Source organism: Arvicanthis niloticus, chromosome 20, assembly GCF_011762505.2.
Source record: "Arvicanthis niloticus isolate mArvNil1 chromosome 20, mArvNil1.pat.X, whole genome shotgun sequence".
Classification (NCBI taxonomy): domain Eukaryota; kingdom Metazoa; phylum Chordata; class Mammalia; order Rodentia; family Muridae; genus Arvicanthis; species Arvicanthis niloticus.
In genome coordinates, this window is record NC_047677.1 from 7,276,731 (window position 1) to 7,301,247 (window position 24,517).

The window sequence follows — 24,517 nt, forward strand, 5'->3', positions numbered from 1 at the left end:
GAACTATCAGACCAAACTAAGGCTGACATGACTGGGGAGTCTGAAGAAGAAATCTCAGACTTCACCCCTCGCCCAGATCCTGGTGACTGGAGTAGATGCCCCGCTGATCTGCTCCCCTGTGGAATCTGTATCCAGAGGCATCATAGAAAGGCCATGGCCCGCAGAGCTGCAGGTAGGAGCACCTGCACACTTCCCTAAACCCAAGAAGCACAACTGACAGTAGGGAGCCCCCAGAGTGCACCTGGCATCCAGATCCCGCCCCTGTGGAATACCACTCCACTTCCGCCCCTCGCCTGGATCCTGGTGACTGGAGCACATGCCCCACTGATCTGCTCCCCTGTGGAAGCTGCATCCAGAGGCATCATAAAGAGGCCATGGCTCACAGAGCTGCAGTGACTGGAGCAGACACCCAGCTGATCTGCTCCCCTGTGGAAATCACGTCCGGAGACATCCCAGAATGGCCACTGCCCTCAGAGCTGCAGACATCCTTGAGAGGCCACTGCCCTCAGAGCAGGGGACACCATATCCTGAGGCATCCAAGAAGAATGACTGCACTCAGAGCAGCAAACACCTAACTGTTCTAGGTGTGAAGACACCGTATCCTCTGATATCCTAGAGGACCCACTGTACACAGAACAGCTGGAGCTCAGGACCACATCCAGATCCCTAGGAGTTCTGGCACAACCAAGATAACTGGAAAGGCAGGCTCCAGTCAGAACCAGTGAGTGCAGTTAGCACCAGAGCTAACCAAATGGCAAAAGGCAAGCATAAGAATGTAAACAACAGAAACCAAAGTTACTTGGCATCACCAAAACCCAGTTTTCCCACCATAGCAAGGCCTGAATGCCATATCACATCAGAAAAGCAGGATTCAGAATTAAAATCACTTCTCATGGTGATGATAGAGGACTTTAAAAAGGACATAAACAACACTCTCAAAGAATTTGAGGAGAACACAGGTAAGCAGGTAGAAACCCTTAAAGAAATGCAAGAAAACACAACCAAACAGGTGAAGGATCTAAAAATGGAAGTAGAAACAATAAAGAAATCTCAAAGGGAGACTACCCTGTAGGTAGAAAAGCTAGGAAAAAGACCAGGAGTCATAGACTCAAGCATCACCAACAGAATACAAGAGATAGAAGAGAGAATCTCATGTGCAGAAGATACCATGGAAAACACAGACACAACAGTCAAAGAAAATGTGAAATGCAAAAAGCTTCTAACCCAAAACATCCAGGAAATTCAGGACACAATGAGAAGACCAAACCTAAGGATACTATGTATAGATGAGAGTGAAGATTCCCAACTTAAAGGGCCAGTAAATATCTTCAACAAAATCATAGAGGAAAACTTCCCTAACCTAAAGAAAGAGATGTCCTGAAATATACAAGAAGCCTACAGAACCCCAAATAGACTAGACCAAAAAAGAAATACTTCCCATCACATAATAATCAAAATATCAAATATACAAAACAAAGAGAAGATATTAAAAGCAGTAAGGGGAAAAGGTAAAGTAACATATAAAGGGAGACCCATAAAAATTACACCAGACTTCTCACTAGAGACTATAAAAGCCAGAAGATCCTGGACTGATATTATACAGACCTTAAGAGATCACAAATGCCAGCCCAGACTACTATACCCAGCAAAACTCTTAATCACTATTGATGGAGAAATCAAGATATTCCATGACAAAACCAAATTTACACAATATCTTACCACAAATCCAGCCCTTCAAAGGATAATGGATGAAAAACTCCAACACAAGGAGGGAAACTACAACCAAGAAAAAGCAAGAAAGTAGTCTTCTAACAACCCCAAAAGAAGATATTTACACAAACATAATTCTACCTCCAATGACAAAAGTAACAAGAAGCAAATATCATTTTTCCTTAATATTCTTAATATCAATGGACTCAATTCTCCAATAAAAAGACTATCAGATTGGATACATAAACACGACACAGGATTTTGCTGCATACAGGAAACATACCTCTGTGACAAAGACAGATACTACCTCAGAGTAAAGGGATGGAAAACAATCTTCCAAGCAAATGGTCTCAAGAAACAAGGTGGAGTAACAATTCTAATATCAAATAAAATCATTTTTCAACCAGAAGTAATCAAAAAAGATAAGGAAGGACACTGCATACTCATCAAAGAAAAAATGTACCAAGAAGAACTCTCAATTCTGAACATCTATGCCCCAAATGCAAGGGCACCCACATACATAAAAGAAACTTTACTAAAGCTCAAAGTATACATTACATCTAACACAATAATAGTGGAGGATTTCAACACCCCACTCTCAGCAATGGACAGATCATGGAAATGAAAACTAAACAGAGACACAATGAAACTAACAGAAGTTATGAACCAAATGGATTTAACTGCTATCTATAGAACATTTCATCCTAAAACAAAAGGATATACCTTTTTCTCAGCACCTCATGGTACCTTCTCCAAAATAGACCATATAATTGGTCACAAAACAGGCCTCAACTGATACAAAAAAGACTGAAATAATCCCGTGTACCCTATCAGAACACCATGGAATAAGGCTGGTCTTTAATAACAACTAAAACAAGGAAAGCCCACATACACATGGAAACTGAACAATGCTCTACTCTATGATGACTTGGTCAAGGAAGAAGTAAAGAAAGAAATTAAAGACTTTTTACAATTTAATAAAAAGGAGGACACATCACACCAAAACTTGTGGGACTCCATGAAAGCAGTACTAAGAGGAAAACTCATAGCTCTAAGTGCTTATAAAAAAACTGGAAAAAGCATACACTAACAACTTGACAGCACACCTGAAAGCTTTAGAACAAAAAGAAGCTAATATTCCCAAGAGCAGTAGACTGCAGGAAATAATCAAACTCAGAGCTGAAATCAACCAAGTAGAAACAAAAAGAACTATACAAAATATCAACAAAACCAAGAGCTGGTTCTTTGAGAAAATCAACAAGATAGATAAACCCTTAGCCAGACTAATCAAAGGGCACAGAGACAGTATCCAAATTAATAAAATCAGAACTGAAAAGGGAGACATAACAACAGAAACTGAGGAAATTACAAAAATCATCAGATCCTACTACAAAGGCCTATACTCAACAAAATTGGAAAATCTGGATGAAATGGACAATTTTCTAGACAGATACCAGGTACCAAAGTTAAATGAGGAGCAGATAAACCATCTAAACATCCCCATAACCCCTAAAAAAAATAGAAGCAGTCATTAAAAGCCTCCCCACCAAAAAAAGTCCAGGACTGGACAGTTTTAGTGCAGAATTCTATCAGACCTTCAAGGAAGACCTAATAACAATTCTCTTCAAACTATTCCACAGAATAGAAACAAAACGAACACTACCCAATTCATTCTATGAAGCAACAATTATGCTTATATCTAAACCTGACAAAGACCCAACAAAGATAGAGAACTACAGACCAATCTTACTTATGAATATTGATGCAAAAATACTCAATAAAATTCTCGCAAACCGAATCCAAGAACACATCAAAATAATCATCCATCATAATCAAGTAGGCTTTATTCTAGGAATGCAGGGATGGTTCAATATTTGGAAATCCACCAATGTAATCCACTACATAAATAAACTCAAAGAAAAAAAACCCACATGATCATCTCACTAGATGCTGAGAAAGCATTTGACGAAATTGAACATCTCTTCATGATAAAAGTCTTGGAAAGATTAGGAATTCAAAGGACATACCTAAACATAGTAAAAGCAATATACAGCAAGCCAGTAGCCAACATCAAAGTAAATGGAGAGAACCTTGAAGCAATCCCACTAAAATCAGGGACTAGACAAGGCTGCCCACTCTCACCCTATCTATTCAATACAGTACTGGAAGTCTTAGCTAGAGCAATTATACAACAAAAGGAAGTCAAAGGGATACAAATAGGAAAGGAAGAAGTCAAAATTTCACTATTTGCAGATGATATGATAGTATACTTAAGTGACCCTAAAACTTCCACCAGAGAACTCCTAAACCTGATAAACAACTTTAGCAAAGTGGCTGGATATAAAATCAACTCAAACAAATCAGTAGCCTTCCTCTACTCAAAGGATTAACAGGCTGAAAATGAAATTAGGGAAATGACACCCTTCACAATAGTCACAAATAATATAAAATATCTTGGAATGAATCTAACCAAGCAAATGAAAGATCTGTATGACAAGAACTTCAAGTCTCTGAAGAAAGAAATAGAAGATGATCTCAGAAGATGAAAAGATCTCCCATGATCCTGGATTGGCAGGATTAACTTAGGAAAAATGGCCATCTTGTCAAAAGCAATCTACAGGTTCAATGCAATCCCCATCAAAATTCCAAATCAATTCTTCATAGAGATAGAAAGAGCAATTTGCAAATTCATTTGGAATAACAAAAAACCCAGGATAGCTAGAACCATTCTCAACAACAAAAGAACTTCTGAGTGAATCACCATCCCTGACCTCAAACTGTACTACAGAGCAGTAGTGATAAAAACTGCATAGTATTGGTACAGAGACAGGTAGGAAGATCAATGGAATAGAATTGAAGATCCAGAAATGAACTCACACACCTATGGTCATTTGATCTTTGACAAAGGAGCTAAAACCTTCTAGTGGAAAAAAAGACAGCATTTTCACCAAATGGTGCTGGCTCAACTTGAGGTCAGCATGTAGAAGAATGCAAATCAATCTATTCTTATCCCCTTGTACAAAGCTCAAGTCCAAGTGAATAAAGGACCTTCACATAAAACCAGATACACTGAAACTAATAGAAGAGAAGGTGGGGAAGACCCTCGAATACTTAGGCACAGGGGAAAAGTTCCTGAACAGAACACTAATGGCTTATGCTCTAAGATCAAGAATTGACAAATGGGACCTCATAAAATTGCAAAGCTTCTGTAAGGCAAAGGACACTGTCAATAAGACGAAACAGCAACCAACAGATTGTGAAAAGATTATTACCAATCCTAGATCCTATAGAGGGCTAATATCCAATATATACAAAAAACTCAAGAAATTATACTCCAGACAACCAAATAACCCTATTAAAAATGGGGTACAAAGCTAAACAAAGAATTCTCAACTGAGGAAATTCGAATGGCCAAGAAGCACCTTAAGAAATGCTCATCAAGGAAATGCAAATCAAAACAAACCTGAGATTCCACCTCACACCAGTCAGAATGGCTAAAATAAAAAATTCAAGTGATGGTAGATGCTGGCAAGGATGTGGAGAAAGAGGAACACTCCTTTATTGTTGGTGGGGTTGCAAGCTGGTACAACCACTCTGAAAATCAGTCTGGTGGTTCCTCTGAAAATTGGACATAGCACTACCTGAGGATCCAGCTATACCACTCCTGGGCATATACCCAGAAGATGCTCCAACATATAACAAGGAAATATGCTCTACTATGTTCATAGCAGCCTTATTTATAATAGCCAGAAGCTGGAAAGAACCCAGATGTCCTTCAACAGAAGAATGGATACAAAAAATGTGGTGCATTTACACAATGGAGTACTACTCAGCTATTAAAAATAATGAATTCGAGAAATTCTTAGGTAAATGGATGGAAGTAGACAATATCTTGAGTGAGGTAACCCAATCACAAAAGAACACACATGGTATTTATTCACTGATAAGCTGATGTTAGCCTAAAAGCTTGAAATAGCCAAGATTCAACTAACAGACCACATGAAGCTCATGAAGAAGGAAGACCAAGTGTGCATGCCTTGGTCCTTCTTGGAAGGAGTGACAGAATGCTCAAGAGAGCAAATATGGTGACAAAGTGTGGGACAGAAAGTCAAAGAGGGGCCATCGGGAGACCACTCTACCTTGATATCTGTCCCATGTGCAGTCACCAAAGATAGACGCTGATAGGGATGTCAGGAAGTTCATGCTGACAGAAGCCTGAATCAGCTGTCTCCTCAAAGGTCTGCAGGAGTCTGACATATCCAGAGGCAGATGCTCGCAGCAACTCATTGATCTGATCAAGGGTTCCCAATAAAGAAGTTAGAGGACTGAAGGAGCTGAAAGGGTTGGTGGCCCCAAGAGGAGAGCAACAGTGCCAGCCAGAGCTCCCCAGGGTTTAAATCACCAGCCTGGGAGCACAAAGAAAGGCACCCATGACTTCAGCTGTATACTTAGGGGATGATGGCCTTGTCAGGCATGGGTGGGAGAGAAGATCCTTGGTCCCATGAAGGCTGAACACGGAGTGGGGAGGAATTTGAGGGTGGGGAGGGGGAGTGGGGGTAGGTGGGGGCACACCCTTGTGGAGGCAGGAGGGGGGATGGAACAGGGGATTCCTGGGTGGTGGGGAGAATGGGGTAAGGGGATAAAATCTGAAATGTAAACATAACATCCAATAAAAAATATGGAAAAAAAAGAAATCTCAGACTTTGAATAAATCAGACAAGTGTAGCAGCATATTTTCCCAGAAAGTTGGGAGAAGCTAAGGTGGGAGGAGAAAAGAGAGGAGGAAGGGGAGTAAGGAGAGGAAGAGGAAAGAAGGAAGAAGGGAGAGGAAGACAGACCAGAGAGAGGGGAACATGGAAGTGGATGTGCAGGTGTCTCTAGCAGTCAAAGGTAGTTGATATATCTAGGTCGTGTATTGAATTACACCTCTGATTGTGTGGGCATCTTGTTATTGAGCATTACCAAACATATAAAGCATCTGGAAAATCTAAGCATTAGAGTCTCATTTATACTGGGCCCATGTGGATGGTGGGATGGTCTGGGCTTAGCCCAGCCTTGTGGAGACAACATGGAGATTGGCAGAGCCATCTCCCATGCTGATATCTTGTGGGTGGCAGGGCCTGGGCAGGTCTCTGGCCACCTGAGCCAGCAGTCTGAGCCTGCGGCCTGAGCTGAGCAGTAGCTGATAATTTGCCGCCTCCACTTGTGGCCTCAGGCCTAACCTAGTTTGGAACATGGTGGCTCAGTAACACAAGACAGATCAGGTGCCACCGGATTAAATAATTATATCAACAGACAAGTTAAATAAGCCCTAAGATAGCCAGTTTGGAAATCTGGCCATTTAAGTTGGCAGAACAATGATGGTGAAAAGATTGGAGTATATGGTGCTTTCACAGGGCTAAGACAGGTAAAGGCTATAGCCATGGCCAGAGGCTAGGTGTGCTGCAGAGACATGCAGAGAAAACATTTTTTTTTTCTTTTTGGTGAATTCAGGCAGTGGAGGAAAGCTCCATTTTTGCCCTCTGAGTAAAAAACACAGAATATCAATCAAGCAATGAAATTAAATTACAGACATAAATGAACAACATAAATAGACTATTGTCAAGCAACCAATAGAGTTGAAGGTCAGGGAAGAGTGAAGAGAACCAGATGTCCCACCAAAAAGACCTAGGCATCCTGACAAAGGGAGTCAGATGTTCTATGGTGCAGAAGTTAAAGATAGCCTCCAAAAGATGGTTAACTTTTCAAACTATATAGGTAAACCTAGATTCTCCACCAGGCATCTGAAGGCCTTGAAATGTAACTAGACTAAGTGCAGCAGAGTGAAGCTGGCTTTCTGCCCCATCCTTAGGAATCAGACAATGAATTATACATGAGGACAAAATATGAACAAAATACACACAGACTTAAATGGCCAGATTTCCAAACTGGCTATCTTAGGGCTTATTTAACTTGTCTGTTGATATAATTATTTAATCCGGTGGCACCTGATCTGTCTTGTGTTACTGAGCCACCATGTTCCAAACTACGTTAGGCCTGAGGCCACAAGTGGAGGCGGCAAATTATCAGCCACTGCTCAGCTCAGGCCGCAGGCTCAGAAAGAGTGATGTTCCCAGAAAAAAACAAAGCAAAACAAAAAGGCTGCTTTAGATGGTCTTCCCTCTGTGTACCAAAGAAAAGGAGACTGAATGCCATTTAAACAAAAACAAACAAACCAAAAAGCAGTTTTGGGTGGTCTTCCTTTCTGTGAATGGAAGACCCACAGAACCATAGCAGTTTTGGAAATCAAATGAGAACCAGTAAGTTTCCCCAGATGGGTTTTCAGGAGCATACTCCTTAAACCCAGGCTGGGTGACAGAGTACATGTCTGCTTTGTCCCATTATTTTTAATTCAAAAATAAGAATAAAGTACAATAAAACAGACAAAAACCTCAGAAACAAACAATCAAAACCCACAGACAAATAATGCCGGTCAGTGTACAATATAAAAAGCAAAATTGAGGTGATGGATACTTGCCATGTGGCGAGTGAGACCTGCTGCATTTCTTTCAAAACACAAGGATTCCGTCTCCTATTAATGGCTCAATGATAAGGAATCCTGGTAGGAGGTTTCCTTATCAAGGAAACCTCAATGGGGCCTCAAGAAGTTATGTCCAGATCACAAGGTCCCTACAGACCACCAAAATCTACAAGGATTCCAACTTGTATGCAAAGAATCTATTTAATCTTGAGCTCGGACCTTGCCCATCACAGCCAATTTTGTTAAAGGTCCTCTGCTGATAACAGCCTTGCCTTTTATTATGGTAGCAGGGTGAGAGACTTTTCAACTTGGCAGTTACATGGTTAGTTAACATTTGCTTTATGTACTTCAATTGGAAAGTAATGATCTTCGCTTTGTATAAAAATTGACTGTTAGCTAAATCAATGTATTTTAGACATTAGGTACTTTTCCCTTAAGAACTAACTGGTTGTTGCTAGAAGTGGAGTGGCTATTTGACCAGGGAAATTGTGATTCTTATCCCCTGGAACAAGTTGGAGTTTTTCCTGTAGCTGAGTTCATTCAGGGAGCAAGTTGATCACAAAAAAAGGAGTCTGAAAGCAAAATGAAGTTTGTAATGTTAAACTGGGCCCTTCAAAAGTTGGCATAGTGATGTATGTCTTTAATCTCAGCACTGGGGAGGCAGAAGCAGAGGAAAGAGTGGCCAACATTATCTGCCTAGTATGTTTTGCCACCATGTAGAGACTTTGCCTCTAATAAATAAATGAATACAGAAATTACAAGTTGCTTTTAAAACCTGCTCCTAGGGTGGACCCCAACATAAGAGACTCACTAGAACCAATACAAGAAACTATTTGGAATAAGATTTTCATTTTGAGTAGGGGTTGAGTAATGTTTAAATTCCCAAGACCTCCCTGGATACTGGCATCCTACTTGACAAAAAGAGACATGTACCTGGGTAATTGACATTCCGGTTTGTAAGTTAAGACATGAATTTTAGATGAGGCAAGCTCCCTGCCACAGTTGAATACGCAAGGCAATGGGAATAGGAGAAGTGTACACCAAAGACATGTTTCTAAGGAAATCCCCGACCTCTAGATCTAAATTGGTGGAATAACCTGGCACAGATGTTTGTGAAGTTAAGGCACAAAAACCCTGTAGGATCTTAACACAATGTCACAGTTCACCTCTACAACCTGAATTGTGACCCTAATCATTCATTTCTGTGGTATATACTGCAATCCTGGAGTCCAACACTGGCCAACCTGCCTGACGACCTGACTTTATTATTTATTTTATGTGGAGAGGAAGGGGGTTGCCTGCCCACCTGCCTGCCTGCCTGTCTTTTTGTTTGTGTACTCTGTGCATTTCTGATGTATTCAGAACACAGATGAATGGAGCAGATCTGTTAAAATTAAAGTTGTGGATGGTTGTCAACAGCTTGTTGCTTGCCCTGTATGTGGTGAGACACAAACCCATGAAAGACAGAGACATGACAGGGAAGAGCAGAAACAGGCTATTAATTAAGCTTCTGTCATCCATTTTAGTGTTACAGAATTATAGCTGAGGAGCCTCCTAGGTACATGAAACAAAGCCAATAATAGGGAAAAATCATACATATGTGTGCTAGTTTTCCCATCTTTACTTAAAAATTCTAGATCATTTCTCAGGTACACATATCAATGAATGCATACTTCTTGGAAATACATGGAAATAAACAAACAACTACCAGTGACATTAAAAACAGAAAACAGTAAGGAACAACAGTAAAACATATCGGAATTGTAAATATCTTGTGTCCCTGATCTATGGCCACAGCCATTTAGCATTACTTTTAGCAGGCTAGGATGGGGCTAGAATCCGTAGCATCTGTATCTACATCTTCAGTGAAATAGCTATTGGTGTAGTAAGTCATTCTGGTCCCTGAACTTCCATGTTTCTGCAGTATCCAGCTTTCCTCAATCTCTCCTGAATAGTCAGAGTAAGGAGACATGCATGGAAGTTGAAAGTGTTTCATTCACCCGTCCATCTCTCTGTCTCTATTTTCTCTCTCTCTCTCTCTCTCTCTCTCTCTCTCTCTCTCTCTCTCTCTCTCTCTCTCTCTCTCTCTCTGTGTGTGTGTGCATGCATGCACATGCACACTTGTATATCCATGGCCTACCTAGTACCCACACAGTGTTTGTCTTTCAGAGATTTTTACTTATGTATTTCTTGTGGTTGGACTTGTGTGGGCTTTAGGCCATACTTTGTAAAATAAACCAATGTAACAAACAAACAAGTGTGTGTTTATGTGCAAGGGAATGGAACATTAGAAGTACTCTTTTTGCCCAGGTAGGTTCCTATTTGCTATGTTGCTGGAGATGTTCTGATTCTCCTCTTTGTACATCCTGAGTGCCAGGATTACAGGCCTGGACCAGCACACTCATTTTATATAGTACTTTAAGCTGCCTAGGCTAGGGCTCCCACCTTTCCTCATTGGTATGATACCCAGCAGTGCTGTTCCTTGTTTGTTTGTTTTATTCCATGATAATTATATTTGTAGTTATGTTAGTTTATTTATTTATTTATTTATTTATTCATTTATTTATTTATTTATACTTTTATTATTTATCTATAATGACTGCCTACTCCTTGTTTCTTTGTTTCTTGTTTCTTTCTCCTTTATATAGTTAGTGAAAACTTTTGAACTGTGACCTAGAAAGTATCACAGTCAACACTTCCTCTACATGCACACACACAGTCCCAGACAGACATACACACCCATACATAGATCCCTCTCCCTCTCCCCCCTCTGTCTCTCACAAACACAGAGAAAGAGAGAGACAAAGAAAGAGAGAGACAGAGAAAGAGAGAAACAGAGACAGAGAACTAAATTTACAATAAGATAACAGGAAAACAAATGAAACACACACACACCTTCCTGGAATTAAGAAATAAAGCGAAACAAAGCTGAGTGTGGTGGTGCATACCTTTATTCCCATTATTGTGGAAGCAGAGACATGTAGATCTCTGAGTTCAAAGTCTTCTTGATAGATTGAATCCTTTCCTGAGAAACCTCGTGTCACATAAATAAAACCTAAGTAAGTGGAAAGTAAGTGTTGGGATTTAGGGATTGCCACATGAACCATACAAACACCCATCCCAGTTAAGCAAGATTAACTTATTAAATGCACACCTTAATACTGGTCAGACCAGGGACCCACCCTACCTCCATCACATACACACACAGAGAGAGAGAGAGAGAGAGAGAGAGAGAGAGAGAGAGAGAGAGAGAGAGAGAGAGAGAATATTAAAGAATCAAACAAATCAAAAGATAGTGACCCCTGTTATTTGTACATATAGATGGACACTCTGCTACAGTTTTTAGGGGCCCTTCATTAGCTATCATGCTGCTGGACAAAAGGGCATGAAAAGTCACAACCCATGGGGTTAGGGGGTAGGAGTGTGACTTCTCTTCATTTTTCAAGATCCTGAGTGGGGGAATTATAGTTGGCAGGGCCAACACCCACAGTTTATGATGCAGTACTGAGAAGATGGAACTCAGGGCTTCAGGCAGCCAGGGCGTTTCCTTTTCTTTCTATTTTTTATTTATTTTTCATTGGATATTTTATTTACATTTCAGATGCCATACCCTTTCCCCATTCCCCCTCCCTAGAAAACCCCTATCCCATACCCCTTTCTCCCTTTTGCTTTTATACAATTTTTTTAATGTTAATCAAAGACTTTATAAGTTTGGTAATGCTCAATAACAAGATTCCCATACAATCAGAAGTGTAACCCAATATCCAACCTAGATATATCAACTATCTTTGACTGGTGGAGACACATGAACATCTACCTCCATGTCTCTCTCTCTCTCTCTCTCTCTCTCCTCTCCTCTCCTCTCCTCTCCTCTCCTCTCCTCTCCTCTCCTCTCCTCTCCTCTCCTCTCCTCTCTTCTCCTCACCTAGCTCCTCACCTCCTTCTCCTCCTCCTCTCCTTACTCCTCCTCTTCTCTCCTTACTCTTCCCACCTTAGCTCCTCCTACATATCACCCTTCTTGTTAAAACAAAACTTTTCTCTTACAATACAATTAGAGCATAACTATACCAATTTGTGTCAGTAAGGTACAAGATAGATCTAATACCCAGTCCATCATTTTGTTGAATAACCAGAACCTCTGTCATCTCTCCTAACTAAAAGACTTAGTTCTGAACCTGGCTTTTTTTCTTGGCTTTATAATGAATGTCAGCTGAAAACCATCCCCTCAAATGTTTTCTCTCAAAGTAAATAGCCAGGATTGGCTATGAGACTACAAGTCTTCAACCCTATCAGAAATCCAGAATGACTGAGTTAACTGAAATTATGGGAAGCACAAAGCATAGTTTCTAAAACTTAGCCAATTTATAGAGACTGCAGAACACCTGGACAGTCCCTATACTACAAAACATTGGAGCATCCTATCTTCAGCCTTCTGGCCCAGGATCATCTGGCAGACCAAGTGATGCAGACTTATTAAGAGCTGATTATTCTGTCTTGGCAGATATAATCAGTCAACTATTCTGCAAGTGTGTCCTTCTCTGGACAGAGGCAATTCTTGCCTAGTGGCTGTCTTACCACAAATGGAGTAACTCCAAAGATGCTCAATTTCTTCTTAGAATCCAAGACAGGAAGCTGTCAGGAGCCGACAGGTCTCTAATCAAAGTGCACATTAATACAGAAATGTTTGTAACGTCAATTCTGTGGACTTCTGACGTTTTGAAAACCAACTATCCATGTAAGGCAATCTGGACTGTTGTCTGTTAACTCCTCTTAGCTATTTCTAAATAAAATATAGAAAACACCCTAACAAGAAACTCAGAGCCATGAATTTGCTATAGGCCCTTAACTCACAGGCTAACCATCTCAAATCAGTTAGAAAACTTAAAGAAGGGACTGGGTGTAAGCCTTGTATTTCTAAATGTGTTATATAGGCACAATGTCTATGAGAGTAACAATATTCATCTCACTTTTCTATATAAGAAGCTCATATCAATGAAAACCTTACATTTGAAATCAAAGTAAATTTTGTACCATATAAGAAATCATAACTTCATCTTAATAACAATTATACATATTTCTACCAATAGGTTATGGCTATGCAATAAATCATAGCTAATCCTCCCTGTTCCAAAAAAACCACTACTTTTCCCTAGATAGACAGCCCAATATTAACCACCTTAGTCCCCAAAGCCCAGGGAATAAGGACACTGACTCTTCATTAACTTCTTCAAGCTGATTACAGGCGTTGAGATATTAGAAGAGGGGTGGGGGGAAGAGTAAATTGATAAGCCTCTGTGTAGAGAGCTGCGGTGAGCAGTGACAACGTTCACCATTACAAGATGGCGCTGGCATCCGGTGCTCCCTCAAGTTATAAGTGGACTTGCGTATGTGCAAGTGGTGAAAGCGCGCCAAGTCACTGCCCTACCCGGGGTGTAATATGAGGTAATGAGCAAGCAGCCAATTAGAAGTGAACACGCTGCTGTAGGGTGTATATAGGCAGCGCCTTTTCAGGGCTCGGGGTCTTCCTCTTTCCATCGCAATAAACGCTTGCTGCAGAAGGATCCTAGTGCCCGAGTGTGGAGTGTGTTCTTGCTGGCGAGACGATTGTGCAGGTCACAGCTGGTGCTGAAACCTGGGATGCCCACCATCGCTGGCGCTGAGGAGACCCCCCATCCACGGGGGGTATTCAGAACTGCAGGACAAAGGTAAGCTCTGAGAGGCATGTTTGGTCTTGATTTGTCTCATCTCTCTCCCCAGTTGGCAGGAGCTCTTGAAGCTTTCGCTATTGTGCTAGCAGCGCTCGTTCTCTCCCTTTTGGTTTCATTTTGCTTCCACAAATATTCTTGTTAAAAGGCTTGCCGCTGTTGGGCACGGTTAGGCAGATGTAGATAAGCCACGGTGCCCCTCTCTGTGTGTCAGCTTCTCTCGTAGATAAGAGAGCAGCATGGGAGCTTCACATTCGGTGGTCGCTCTTGCGACAGCATGAATTAAAAGTTTCTACAAAAACGTTGGAGGGGTTTGTGAAGGAGGTCGATCGTGTGGCACCCTGGTATATATGCTCAGGGTCGCTAACTCTCGCCTTCTGGGACAAATTGGAGGGTGACTTGATTAGAGAACAGCAGAATGGGAAATTAAAGCCTGGAACTAGACCGCTGTGGAAGCTAGTGAGATCGTGTTTACAGGACGAGAAATGCCGCTGGACTGTAGCGGCAGGCCAGGGAGTGTTAGAGGAGTTGCAAGACAGCATGTCAGAAACAGAGAGGGATAAAAGGTTGGGAGCTCACAAAGAAAAAAGAAAAGGCATGCCTAATAAAAAAGACCCTTCCAAAGACGCCCAGTCCACGGAAGCGAAAGATAAGGGACAGGACGCCCTGGGAGAGAAGCGTAAGGAGGGAGAAAAAGCCCCAGAAAAGAAACCTCTTTATCCAGTAAAAGAACTGGAGGTCTTAGGGCTTGATAGCTCTGAGGAACTAAGCCCCCCTGAGGAGGAAGACTTAGATGAAGAGGCAGCCCACTATGAGGAGGAAAGGTACCATCCAGATGAGCGGCCGCCACTGCAAAATCGAAAACAAAAGAAAACAGGAGATAGGAACCGCATGGCCTCTCAGCCTGTTGCACCCTCCTGACCTATTGTCCCCAGCGCCCCTCCGCCTTATGCGGACAAGTGCTGCTCAGACTCCTTCCTTTCAAAGGGAGATAAAAGAAAGTTATTACAAGCCTTCCCGGTGTTTGAGGCTGCAGAGGGAGGTCACGTCCACGCACCAGTAGAATATACCCCTATTAAGGAACTTGCTGAATCAGTTAACAGATATGGAGTTGATGCTAATTTCACAGTCATGCATCTTGAGAGACCTGCCACTATGGCGATGACTCCGAATGATTGGCAAAATACAGTAAAAGCTGCTCTCCCTAATATGGGACAGTACATGGAATGGAAAGCCTTATGGCATGATGCTTCTCAAGTACAGGCAAGGGCCAACACCAATGCGGAAGGCAATCAAAGACAGTGGACATTTGAATTGTTAACAGGGCAAGGACAGTTTGTTAATAATCAGACAAACTACGATTGGGGAGCATACGGCCAGATCTCTGCTGCCGCTATTAAAGCATGGAAAGCCCTCTCAAAGAAAGGTGAGGCCAGGGGACACCTAACGAAAATATTACAAGGCCCCCAAGAGCCATTCTCAGACTTTGTGTCTAGGATGACAGAAGCAGCAGGCAGGATTTTTGGAGGCCCGGAGCGAGTTAAACCACTGATAGAACAACTGGTGTATGAAAATGCCTCCCCAGAGTGCAAGGCAGTCATTACCCCTAGAAGAAGCAAAGGGTTGACAGACTGGGTAAAGGTTTGCCGAGGACTTGGAGGCCCGCTTACTAATGCCGGCCTTGCAGCAGCTATCTTACAAAGCCAAAACCGCCCAAGTCCTGGCGGCCATAAAGTCTGCTACAACTGTGGCAAACCGGGTCATTTGAAATGAGAATGTCCTGCTTCCATGCAAAAAAGAACTCCAGGGCTTTGTACCAAATGCAGAAAAGGTTATCATTGGGCTAATGAGTGTCGCTCAGTTAGAGATATTCAAGGAAAGCTTATTCAACATGATTCCCCACAGTGGAAAGAGATGAAGGTATTCCAAAAAACGGGTTTCCGGGCCCCAGATCCCAGGGCCCCCAAAAATATGGGACACAAGTCAGCAACCGGAGGATACCTCTAGCCACAGAGCTACAAGAGGCTCTGCAGGATTGGACCTCTGTTCCACCTCCCAATTCTTACTAATGCCACATGTGGGCGTGCAGCCTGTCCTGGTTGATTTTAAAGGTCCCCTGCCTGAGGGAAGTGTCAGCCTTATTCTAGGTCACTCCTTTCTTACCTTGAAGGGGCTTGTGGTTCATCCTGGTGTGATAGACCAAGACTATACCGGGGAACTTCAAGTTCTCTGCTCTTGTCCACAAGGCATATTTTCTATCTCTCCTGGGGATAGGATTGCTCAATTGGTTGTCCTTCCAAGTTTGCATAATTGTTTCCCATCCACCGGGGTGCCTAGAGGTGCCAATGGGCTTGGTTCTTCAGGAACTGACTTTGCTCACTTGGTAGTTGACCTTAAAACTAGACCCACCTTGCAATTAATGATAGAGGGGAAGAACTTTATCAGAATTTTGGACACAGGAGCTGATAAAAGTATTATTTCCTCCAACTGGTGGCCTAAGGCATGGCCTGTTACACAATTGTCCCACTCCTGACAAGGGTTGGGATATGAAGCCAGTCCCGCAGTCAGTTCACGCTCATTGACTTGGCAGGCACCAGAAGGCCAAACAGGAAGCTTTATACTTTATGTGCTTCCTCTCCCTGTTAATCTCTGGGGAAGAGACATCTTATAAGACTTAGGATTAACATTAACTAGTGAGTACTCTCAACAAGCTATTGATATTATGAAAAGGATGGGATATAAGGAAGGAAAAGGCCTTGGCAGAAAAGAACAAGGAAGATTAAGCCCAATCTCACAAGAGAGTAATACAGGAAGACAAGGTTTGGGTTTTCCCTAGTTGCCATTGAGGGTTCTATGCCCATACCTTGGCTTACAGAGGAGGCCATGTGGGTTCCTCAATGGCCCCCATCCTCTGAGAAATTGGAAGCTGCTACAAGGCTGATTAAAGAACAAATACAGCTTGGTCATTTAGAGCCTTCCACCTCTCCTTGGAATATACCTATTTTTGTCATAAAAAAAGATGTCAGGAAAATGGAGACTTCTCCATGATCTGAGGGCCATTAATGTGCAGATGCGGCTATTTGGCTCCATGCAACGAGGCCTACCTCTGCTCTCTGCTTTACCTAAGCAATGGAGGATTATAATTATAGACATTAAAGACTGTTTTTTCTCCATTCCTTTATACCTGCAAGACAGGCAAAGATTTGCATTTACCTTACCTGCTGTTAATCACCTTGAACGAGACAAAAGATATCAGTGGAAAGTTTTGCCTCAAGGCATGGCCAATAGCCCCACCATGTGTCAGCTGTATGTACAAATGGCCCTTGAGCCAGTTAGGAAACAATTTCCCTCCTTGTTGCTGATCCATTATATGGATGACATTCTTATGTGCCGTAAGGAATTAGTTATTTTGCAGACCTCATGCCCTTTATTACTAAAAACCCTGGGACAGTGGGGCCTGCATATTGCTACTGAGAAAGTTCAAATTTCAGAAATAGGCTCCTTTCTAGGAACAATTATTTACCCAGAAAAAATAGTTCCTCAGAAATTAGAGATTCACAGAGACCATTTGCACACTTTAAATGATTTTCAAAAATTATTGGGTGATATAAATTGGCTGAGACCATTCCTGAAAATTCCCTCTGCTGAATTAAAACCTTTGTTTGATATTCTAGAAGGGGATGCTCATATTTCCTCGCCAAGAGCCTTAACACCGGCTGCAAGCCGTGCCCTACAAGTGGTAGAAAATGCCTTACAAGATGCCCAACTAAAACGCATAGATGAAACCAAAGCCTTTGACTTATGTGTTTTTAAAACTAGACACTTACCAACTGCTGTGTTGTGGCAGGATGGGCCCTTGTTATGGATTCATCCCAATGCTTCTTCCGCAAAGATTATTGAATGTATCCAGATGCAGTTGCTCAGATTGCCCTTTGTGGGCTAAAAGCAGCCATTACCCATTTTGGAAGGGAACCTAAGGTTTTAATAGTGCCATATACTGCCCATCAAGTCCAAATATTAACTGCTACCTCTGATGTTTGGGCGGTGTTGGTCACTTCCTTTAATGGTCAGATAGATAATCACTATCCCAAACATCCCATTTTACAATTTGCCTTAACTCAAGTTATTGTATTTCCACGCATTGTATCTGAGGAACCACTCCTAGATGGAGTGGTAGTTTATACAGACGGGTCAAAAACAGGAGTGGGTGCCTATGTGGTTAATAACAAAGTCATATCCAAGCAATACCATGAAACCTCACCTCAAATTGTGGAATGTTTAGTGGTGTTAGCGGTTCTGGAAATTTTTCCAGGTCCCTTAAATATTGTTTCAGATTCCTTTTATGTAGTAAACACAGTCAAAGTTTTAGAAGTGGCTAGACCAATTAGGACATCCAGTAGACTTGTAGAAGTTTTTCAAAAGATTCAGTTTACCTTGGTTAATAGAAGATTCCCTGTTTTTATTACACATATTAGGGCTCACTCAGGTCTACCGGGACCCATGTCCTGCGGAAATGACCTGGCAGATCGAGCCACAAAGTTGATTACGATAGCCCTCTTGCCAAAATTGGACTTGGCTAAAGACTTTCATAAAAGATTTCATGTGACAGCTGAGACGTTAAGTCGTTGATTTGACATAACTAGAAAAGAGGCTAGAGATATAGTGACTCAATGTCAAAATTGCTGTCAATTCTTACCTGTGCCTCATGTTGGAATTAATCCGGCCACTACAGATTTGGCAAATGGATGTTACTCACATCCCATTCTTTGGCAAATTGCAATATTTACATGTTTCCACTGATACTTGTTCTGGAATTATATTTGCTTCCCCATTAGCCGGAGAAAAAGCGGCCCATGTTATTCAGCATTGTCTCAAGGCATGGAGTGCCTGGGGAAAGCCTAAAATCCTTAAAACTGACAATGGACCAGCTTACACTTCTCAAAAGTTTGGACAATTCTGTCGCCAAATGGGGGTGACCCATCTGACGGGTCTCCCTTATAACCCTCAAGGACAAGGCATTATAGAACGGGCTCATCGCACTCTCAAGTCTTATTTAATAAAACAAAAAGGGGGAGTCGAGGAGGCTCTACCCTCAGTGCCACGAGTAACCATCTCTATAGTACTCTTTACTCTTAATTTTTAATGGTCAGGACCATACGGCGGCTGACCGTCATTGTTTGGAGCCTGACAGGCCAAAGGAGATGGTCAAATGGAAAGATGTCTTGACTGGTCAATGGAAAGGCCCGGATCCCATTTTAATAAGATCCAGGGGAGCTGTTTGTGTTTTTCTGCAGGAAGAAGACAACCCATTTTGGCTACCAGAGTGACTGACAATACGACTTGTGGCACCTGAAGATGACCCCCCCCCCGAAGGATTCATCTGCAGACATTTTCAGTCCTTATTTGGATCCTTCAAATTTGGATCCCTAGTATATGGGGGGAACAACGATGGGCTATATTATCTGCCTATCCAAAGTCTATGCCAATCAGACATAATTCAGTTGTTTTCCCTAAGTTTTTTATAACTAACAAAACTGTGGAATTGCCATATCTCCCATATGACCCTGTGTGGGCACCTTTAGGAGAGAATTGTTCCCTGATAGAGAAAGGCTCTCTCTGCTTCCAATTTGAGAAAGATGGAGGCTGTATCAAGTTAGTAAGCCAGGCCTTGGGAATGTTTGATGACCAACAAGGAGGCTGGTTGCACACTACCCAGAATACCAGTAACTCTGATATAACCATTACAAGCAAAACCTTTTGGCAAGAGGCAATGTGGATCAATGGTACCTTTATATCGCCTGGAGCCACTTATAAGGAACGTCTTCCTCAACCTAGGATAGCTCCCCATTGTAGTCTAAATAATGAGGAAAACATTTCTGCTTGGTCTGATTGTCAGTCCTCTCTTACTAGCTGGGCAAACCAGGATAAGACCTTTTCCTTCTCCCCTAATATGAGGTCCGACCCAGGGGGAGAATGGGATATGAAACAGGGGATGTTCATACAAGATTTCAGGACACATCCTTTCCATAAATGGTTATTGTGTGGAATTAATGGTAGTTGTACAGATCTCAGTCCATTGGTTTTTATTCAAGGTGGAACCACAGGAAAGGCCTTCTTTAATGGCATTTCCAAATTTTATCAGTATCATAAGATACCAACTCAGGGACCTGATGGAACCTCAGGTGTACACGTTAATTCTACTACAGAAATTACTGGGGTTAATAAAACTCAAAAGCAAATTGACTTCTCACCTACCCCGGTATGTGTCTATCCCCCCTTCCTGTTTATTCTTTCAAATTCCTCATTTGAAAATTGCACTAATGATTCTTGCATAATGTCTCAGTGTTGGGCTGCTGAACAAGCAAGGTGTGCCATGATTGCTAGAGTGCCACGATGGATCCCTGTTCCTGTGGAAACCCCATCTACTTTGTCATTATTCAGACAAAAAATAGATTTTGGGATAACTGCAGCTATTATAATGGCGATCTCCATTAGTGCGGTTGCAGCTACAGCCGCCGGAATCGCTATGTCAACCACAGTCCAAACAGGTGCAGTTTTAAATCAACTATCCGCAACAGTGGCAGACGCAGTTGACCTTCATACTTCTACTAGTGCCCAGTTAAAAGGTGGGTTGATGGTGGTCAATCAGCGCATTGATTTAGTAGAAGAAAGATTGGATATTCTCTTCTTATTAGCCCAATTGGGGTGCGAAAGAAGGTTAGGCGCCCTGTGTATTACCAGTGTACAATATGATAATTACACATGAGCAGCTAACTTGTCTAGAAAATTATCTTTATACCTTGCAGGAAAGTGGTCGGAAGGATTTGATGAGACTCTTGAATCATTGCGAGCGGCAGTGATAGCCATCAACTCGACACGAGTGGATCTGTCATTGACTGAAGGACTCCTGGATTTCTTCAGCCTTTTCTTTCTTTAAAGAGTGGGTGGGGGTAGGTCTGTTTGGTGCAGCCCTATGTTTCGGATTAGTGCTTATACTATGGTTGGTCTGCAAACTCAGAGCCCAACAAAAACATGACAAGGTCGTTATTACCCAAGCACTCTTAGCCTTGGAACAAGGATCATCTTCTGAAATTTGGCTATCTATGCTAAGAAAGTAACTGATGACTGAGACCCTCAGTCGATGCACCTCAAGGGTTCAGCCCATTGCACTGGGTCGATGAGAGGTCTAAGTCTAGCCAGCCCTTGCCTGAATAGCTGTGGTACCTGAATAGTAGGTTGACAGCCCTTGCACTCTTGGGAACTATACTCCATTGCACAGGGACGGGTATCAATTCCTCTTTACATCCCCTTAGCCCTTGCACCCAGAGGACTTGTTTCCATTGCACCTGGTAGGGTAAGGGAGAATCTTCGGGCTGTAAGCTCTTGATCGCTTATTCCCCCAAGATGGAGTTTGCTTGATCGGGCTTGAGTTCGAATCTTGATTGGTGCTGCGCTAGATAGGCCAAAGGCAGTTCCATCTTTATAAAACAAAAAGGGGGAGATGTAGAGAGCCGCGGTGATCGGTGACAACATTGGCCATTACAAGATGGCGCTGGCATCCGGTGCTCCCGCAAGTTATAAGTGGACTGCGCATGTGCAAGTGGTGAAAGCGCGCCAAGTCACTGCCCAACCCGGGGCGTAATACGAGGTTATGAGCAAGCAGCCACCTAGAAGGGAACACACCGCTCTAGGGTGTATATAGGAAGCGCCTTTTCAGGGCTCGGGGTCTTCCTCTTTCCATCGCAATAAATGCTTGCTGCAGAAGGATCCTAGTGCCCGCGTGCGTTCTTGCTGGCGAGATGATTGCGTGGGTCACACCTCTGATGCTGTGTCTTCACTGCATCCAGCTGGAATTCTAGGACATCAGAGGTTTGAGCAGGTCTGCTCAGCTTGCTTGATGAGTAGATACACCAAAGCTGTGTATTCTGCAATATACAATTCTCAAAACAAATTTAATTATTAAGATAATTTTTTGTTTAAATTCTGGAATCTAGTCTTCTGGCAGCCTGCCTCTTTCATATCTAATCCATATAATTCTGGGAGTTTCTATGAGGGTGTGATCCTACCATCCTTCCATTCCCACCTCCCTGCTCTCAAAATTCCCCAACACTAGAGAATCCAAACTTTGAAGCACCAAGTCCAGCCACTTCCACTGATGCCTGGCAAGGCCACCCTCAACTACCTATACAGGTGGAGCCATGAGTCTCCCCCTTTGTGTTCTCAGGCTGGAGATTTTAGAATGGCTACTCCAGCGTGTTTCTTAGGACCATTTGCTTGAAAAAAATTGTTTTCTAGCCTTTCACTCTAAGGTAGAGTCTGTCTTTGTCACTGAGGTGGGTTTCCTGTATGCAGCAAAATGCCGGGTACTGTTTACATATCCAGTCCATTAGCCTATATCTTTTAATTGGGGAATTGAGTCCATTGATGTTAAGAGATATTGGGGAACAGTGATTGTTGCTTTCTTTTATTTTTGTTATTAGAGGTGGAATTATCTTTGTGTGGCTATATTCTTTTAGATTTGTTGGAAGAGGATTATTTTCTTGCTCTTTCTAGGGTATAATTTTCCTCCTTGTATTGGAACTTTCCCACTATTATCCTTTGTAATGCTGGGTTTGTGGAAAGATATTGTGTAAATTTGGTTTTGTCATGGAATATCTTGGTTTCTCTATCTATGGTAATTGAGTGTTTTGCTAACTATAGTAGCCTGGGCTGGCATTTGTGTTCTCTTAGGGTCTGTATGACATTTGTCCAGCATCTTCTAGCTTTTATAGTATGTGGTGAGAAATCTGGTGTAATTCTGATAGGTCTGCCTTTACATGTTATTTGGCCCTTTTCCCTTACTGCATTTAATATTCTTTCTTTGTTTTGTGTACTTTGTGTTTTGATTATTATGTGACAGGAGGTATTTCTTTTCTGGTCTAGTCTATTTAGAGTTCTATAGGCTTCCTTATGTTTATGGGCATCTCTTTCTTTAGACTACGGAACTTTTCTTCTATAATTTTGTTGAAGATATTTATTGACCCTTTAAGTTGGGAATCTTCACTCTCATCCATACCTATTATCCTTAGGTTTGGTCTTCTCATTGTGTCCTGGATTTCCTGGATGTTTTGTGTTAAGAACTTTTTGCATTTTGCATTCTTTGACAGTTCTGTCAATTCGTTCTATGGTATCTTCTGCACCTGAGATTCTTTCTTCTATCTCTTGTATTCCATTGGTGATGCTTGTGTCTATGACTCCTGATTTCTTTCCTAAGTTTCCTATTTCCAGGGTAGTCTCCCTTTGTTATTTCTTGATTGTTTCTACTTTTATTTTTATGTCCTGGATGGTTTGTTCAATTCCTTTACCTGTTTGGTTGTGTTCTCTTGTAATTCTTTAAGGGATTTTTGTGTTTCTTCTTTAAGGGCTTCTGCCTGTTTACCTGTGTTCTCCTCAAATTCTTTGAGAATGTTATTTATGTCCTTCTTAAAGTCCTCTATTATCATCATTAGAAGTGATTTTAAATCTGAATCTTACTTTCCTAGTGATATGGGGAATTCAGGACTTTCTTGTGTGTATTGGTTCTAATGATGCCAAGTACCCTGGGTTGCTGATGCTTGTGTTTTTGCACTTGCCTTTCAGTAACTGAATCTCCTTGGTGCTACCTGCCCTGTCTCTGACTGTCTATTATCTTGGTTGTATCAGAACTGTGTGTGGGGGGGTGTTACTACTGGGGTTAGAGCTGGGGCCCAAGATCTGCTCAGTGCTTAGGCACAGACAGGAAGGAACCAGTGCTCCAGGCCAGGAGTGACTTTCTGGGTCCTAGTGGGTCTCAGTTGCTCTGTGTTTGGGGCAGGTGTTCTTGTCTCTTTACCTATGATACTGCCCGGGTTAGAGCTCCTGGGAGGCCTGCCTGCTTCCTCTCGGTTCTGTGAGATTTGGAGCAGAGATGCCTTTCCTTCCTTTCTAATTCACATCCCCAGCACTTCTATCCCCTGTTACTCCAAGTTATCTATCTATCTATCTATCTATCTATCTATCTATCTATCTATCCATCTATCTGGCCTGCCTACTCTAGGAAAGCCAATGCCTCTGGCCTCTCTGGACACCTGCACTTGAGTGAGAGTGAGCATACTCACACACATACATGTACACAATAAAAATAGTAAGAATTAAAATTAAAATGATCCATTTGCCTGAGATTATCAAGCAAATGATAATAAAAGCAAAGGAAAAAATGAATGGGAATTTTATGAGGCTTCCAGTGATATTTAGTCAGAAAGCTGAGCTGAGCTTTAGGGTTATATCCTCCACAGTGCATAAAACTGGGATGTTGCCACAGTATACAGAACAAGCATTAGTTCAGGTGGTTTGGGGGTGAGGTTAGAATGAGAAGAAGCTTGAGTGCTGATTGCAAAGTAATTCTCTGTCTTTCTTCGCTTTGCCCATTTTTTTCTTTAAGGATTTTGTTGTTATTGCTTATTTGTTTATTTTTTGTACATAAGACCCAAATCAAATAGTATAAATAATATGCACAGGAATTGGTCCCTTGTCCCACTGATTGCTTAGTCACATACTTTCACATTCCGTTGAGCCTCATTCTTAG

The 24,517-nt window shown here is 42.0% G+C and overlaps 1 protein-coding gene across 1 annotated transcript; it reads left to right on the plus strand.

Annotated features, from left to right (window-relative positions):
- Window positions 1–27: 27 nt before the first annotated feature.
- LOC143435309 (igE-binding protein-like) lies at window positions 28–19,194 on the plus strand. Its single transcript, XM_076917203.1, is given in 6 exon segments — window positions 28–172; window positions 14,162–14,759; window positions 14,871–15,576; window positions 18,812–19,074; window positions 19,076–19,109; window positions 19,111–19,194. Coding segments are annotated over 6 exon segments (1,830 nt in total).
- The last annotated feature ends 5,323 nt before the right edge of the window (window positions 19,195–24,517 follow it).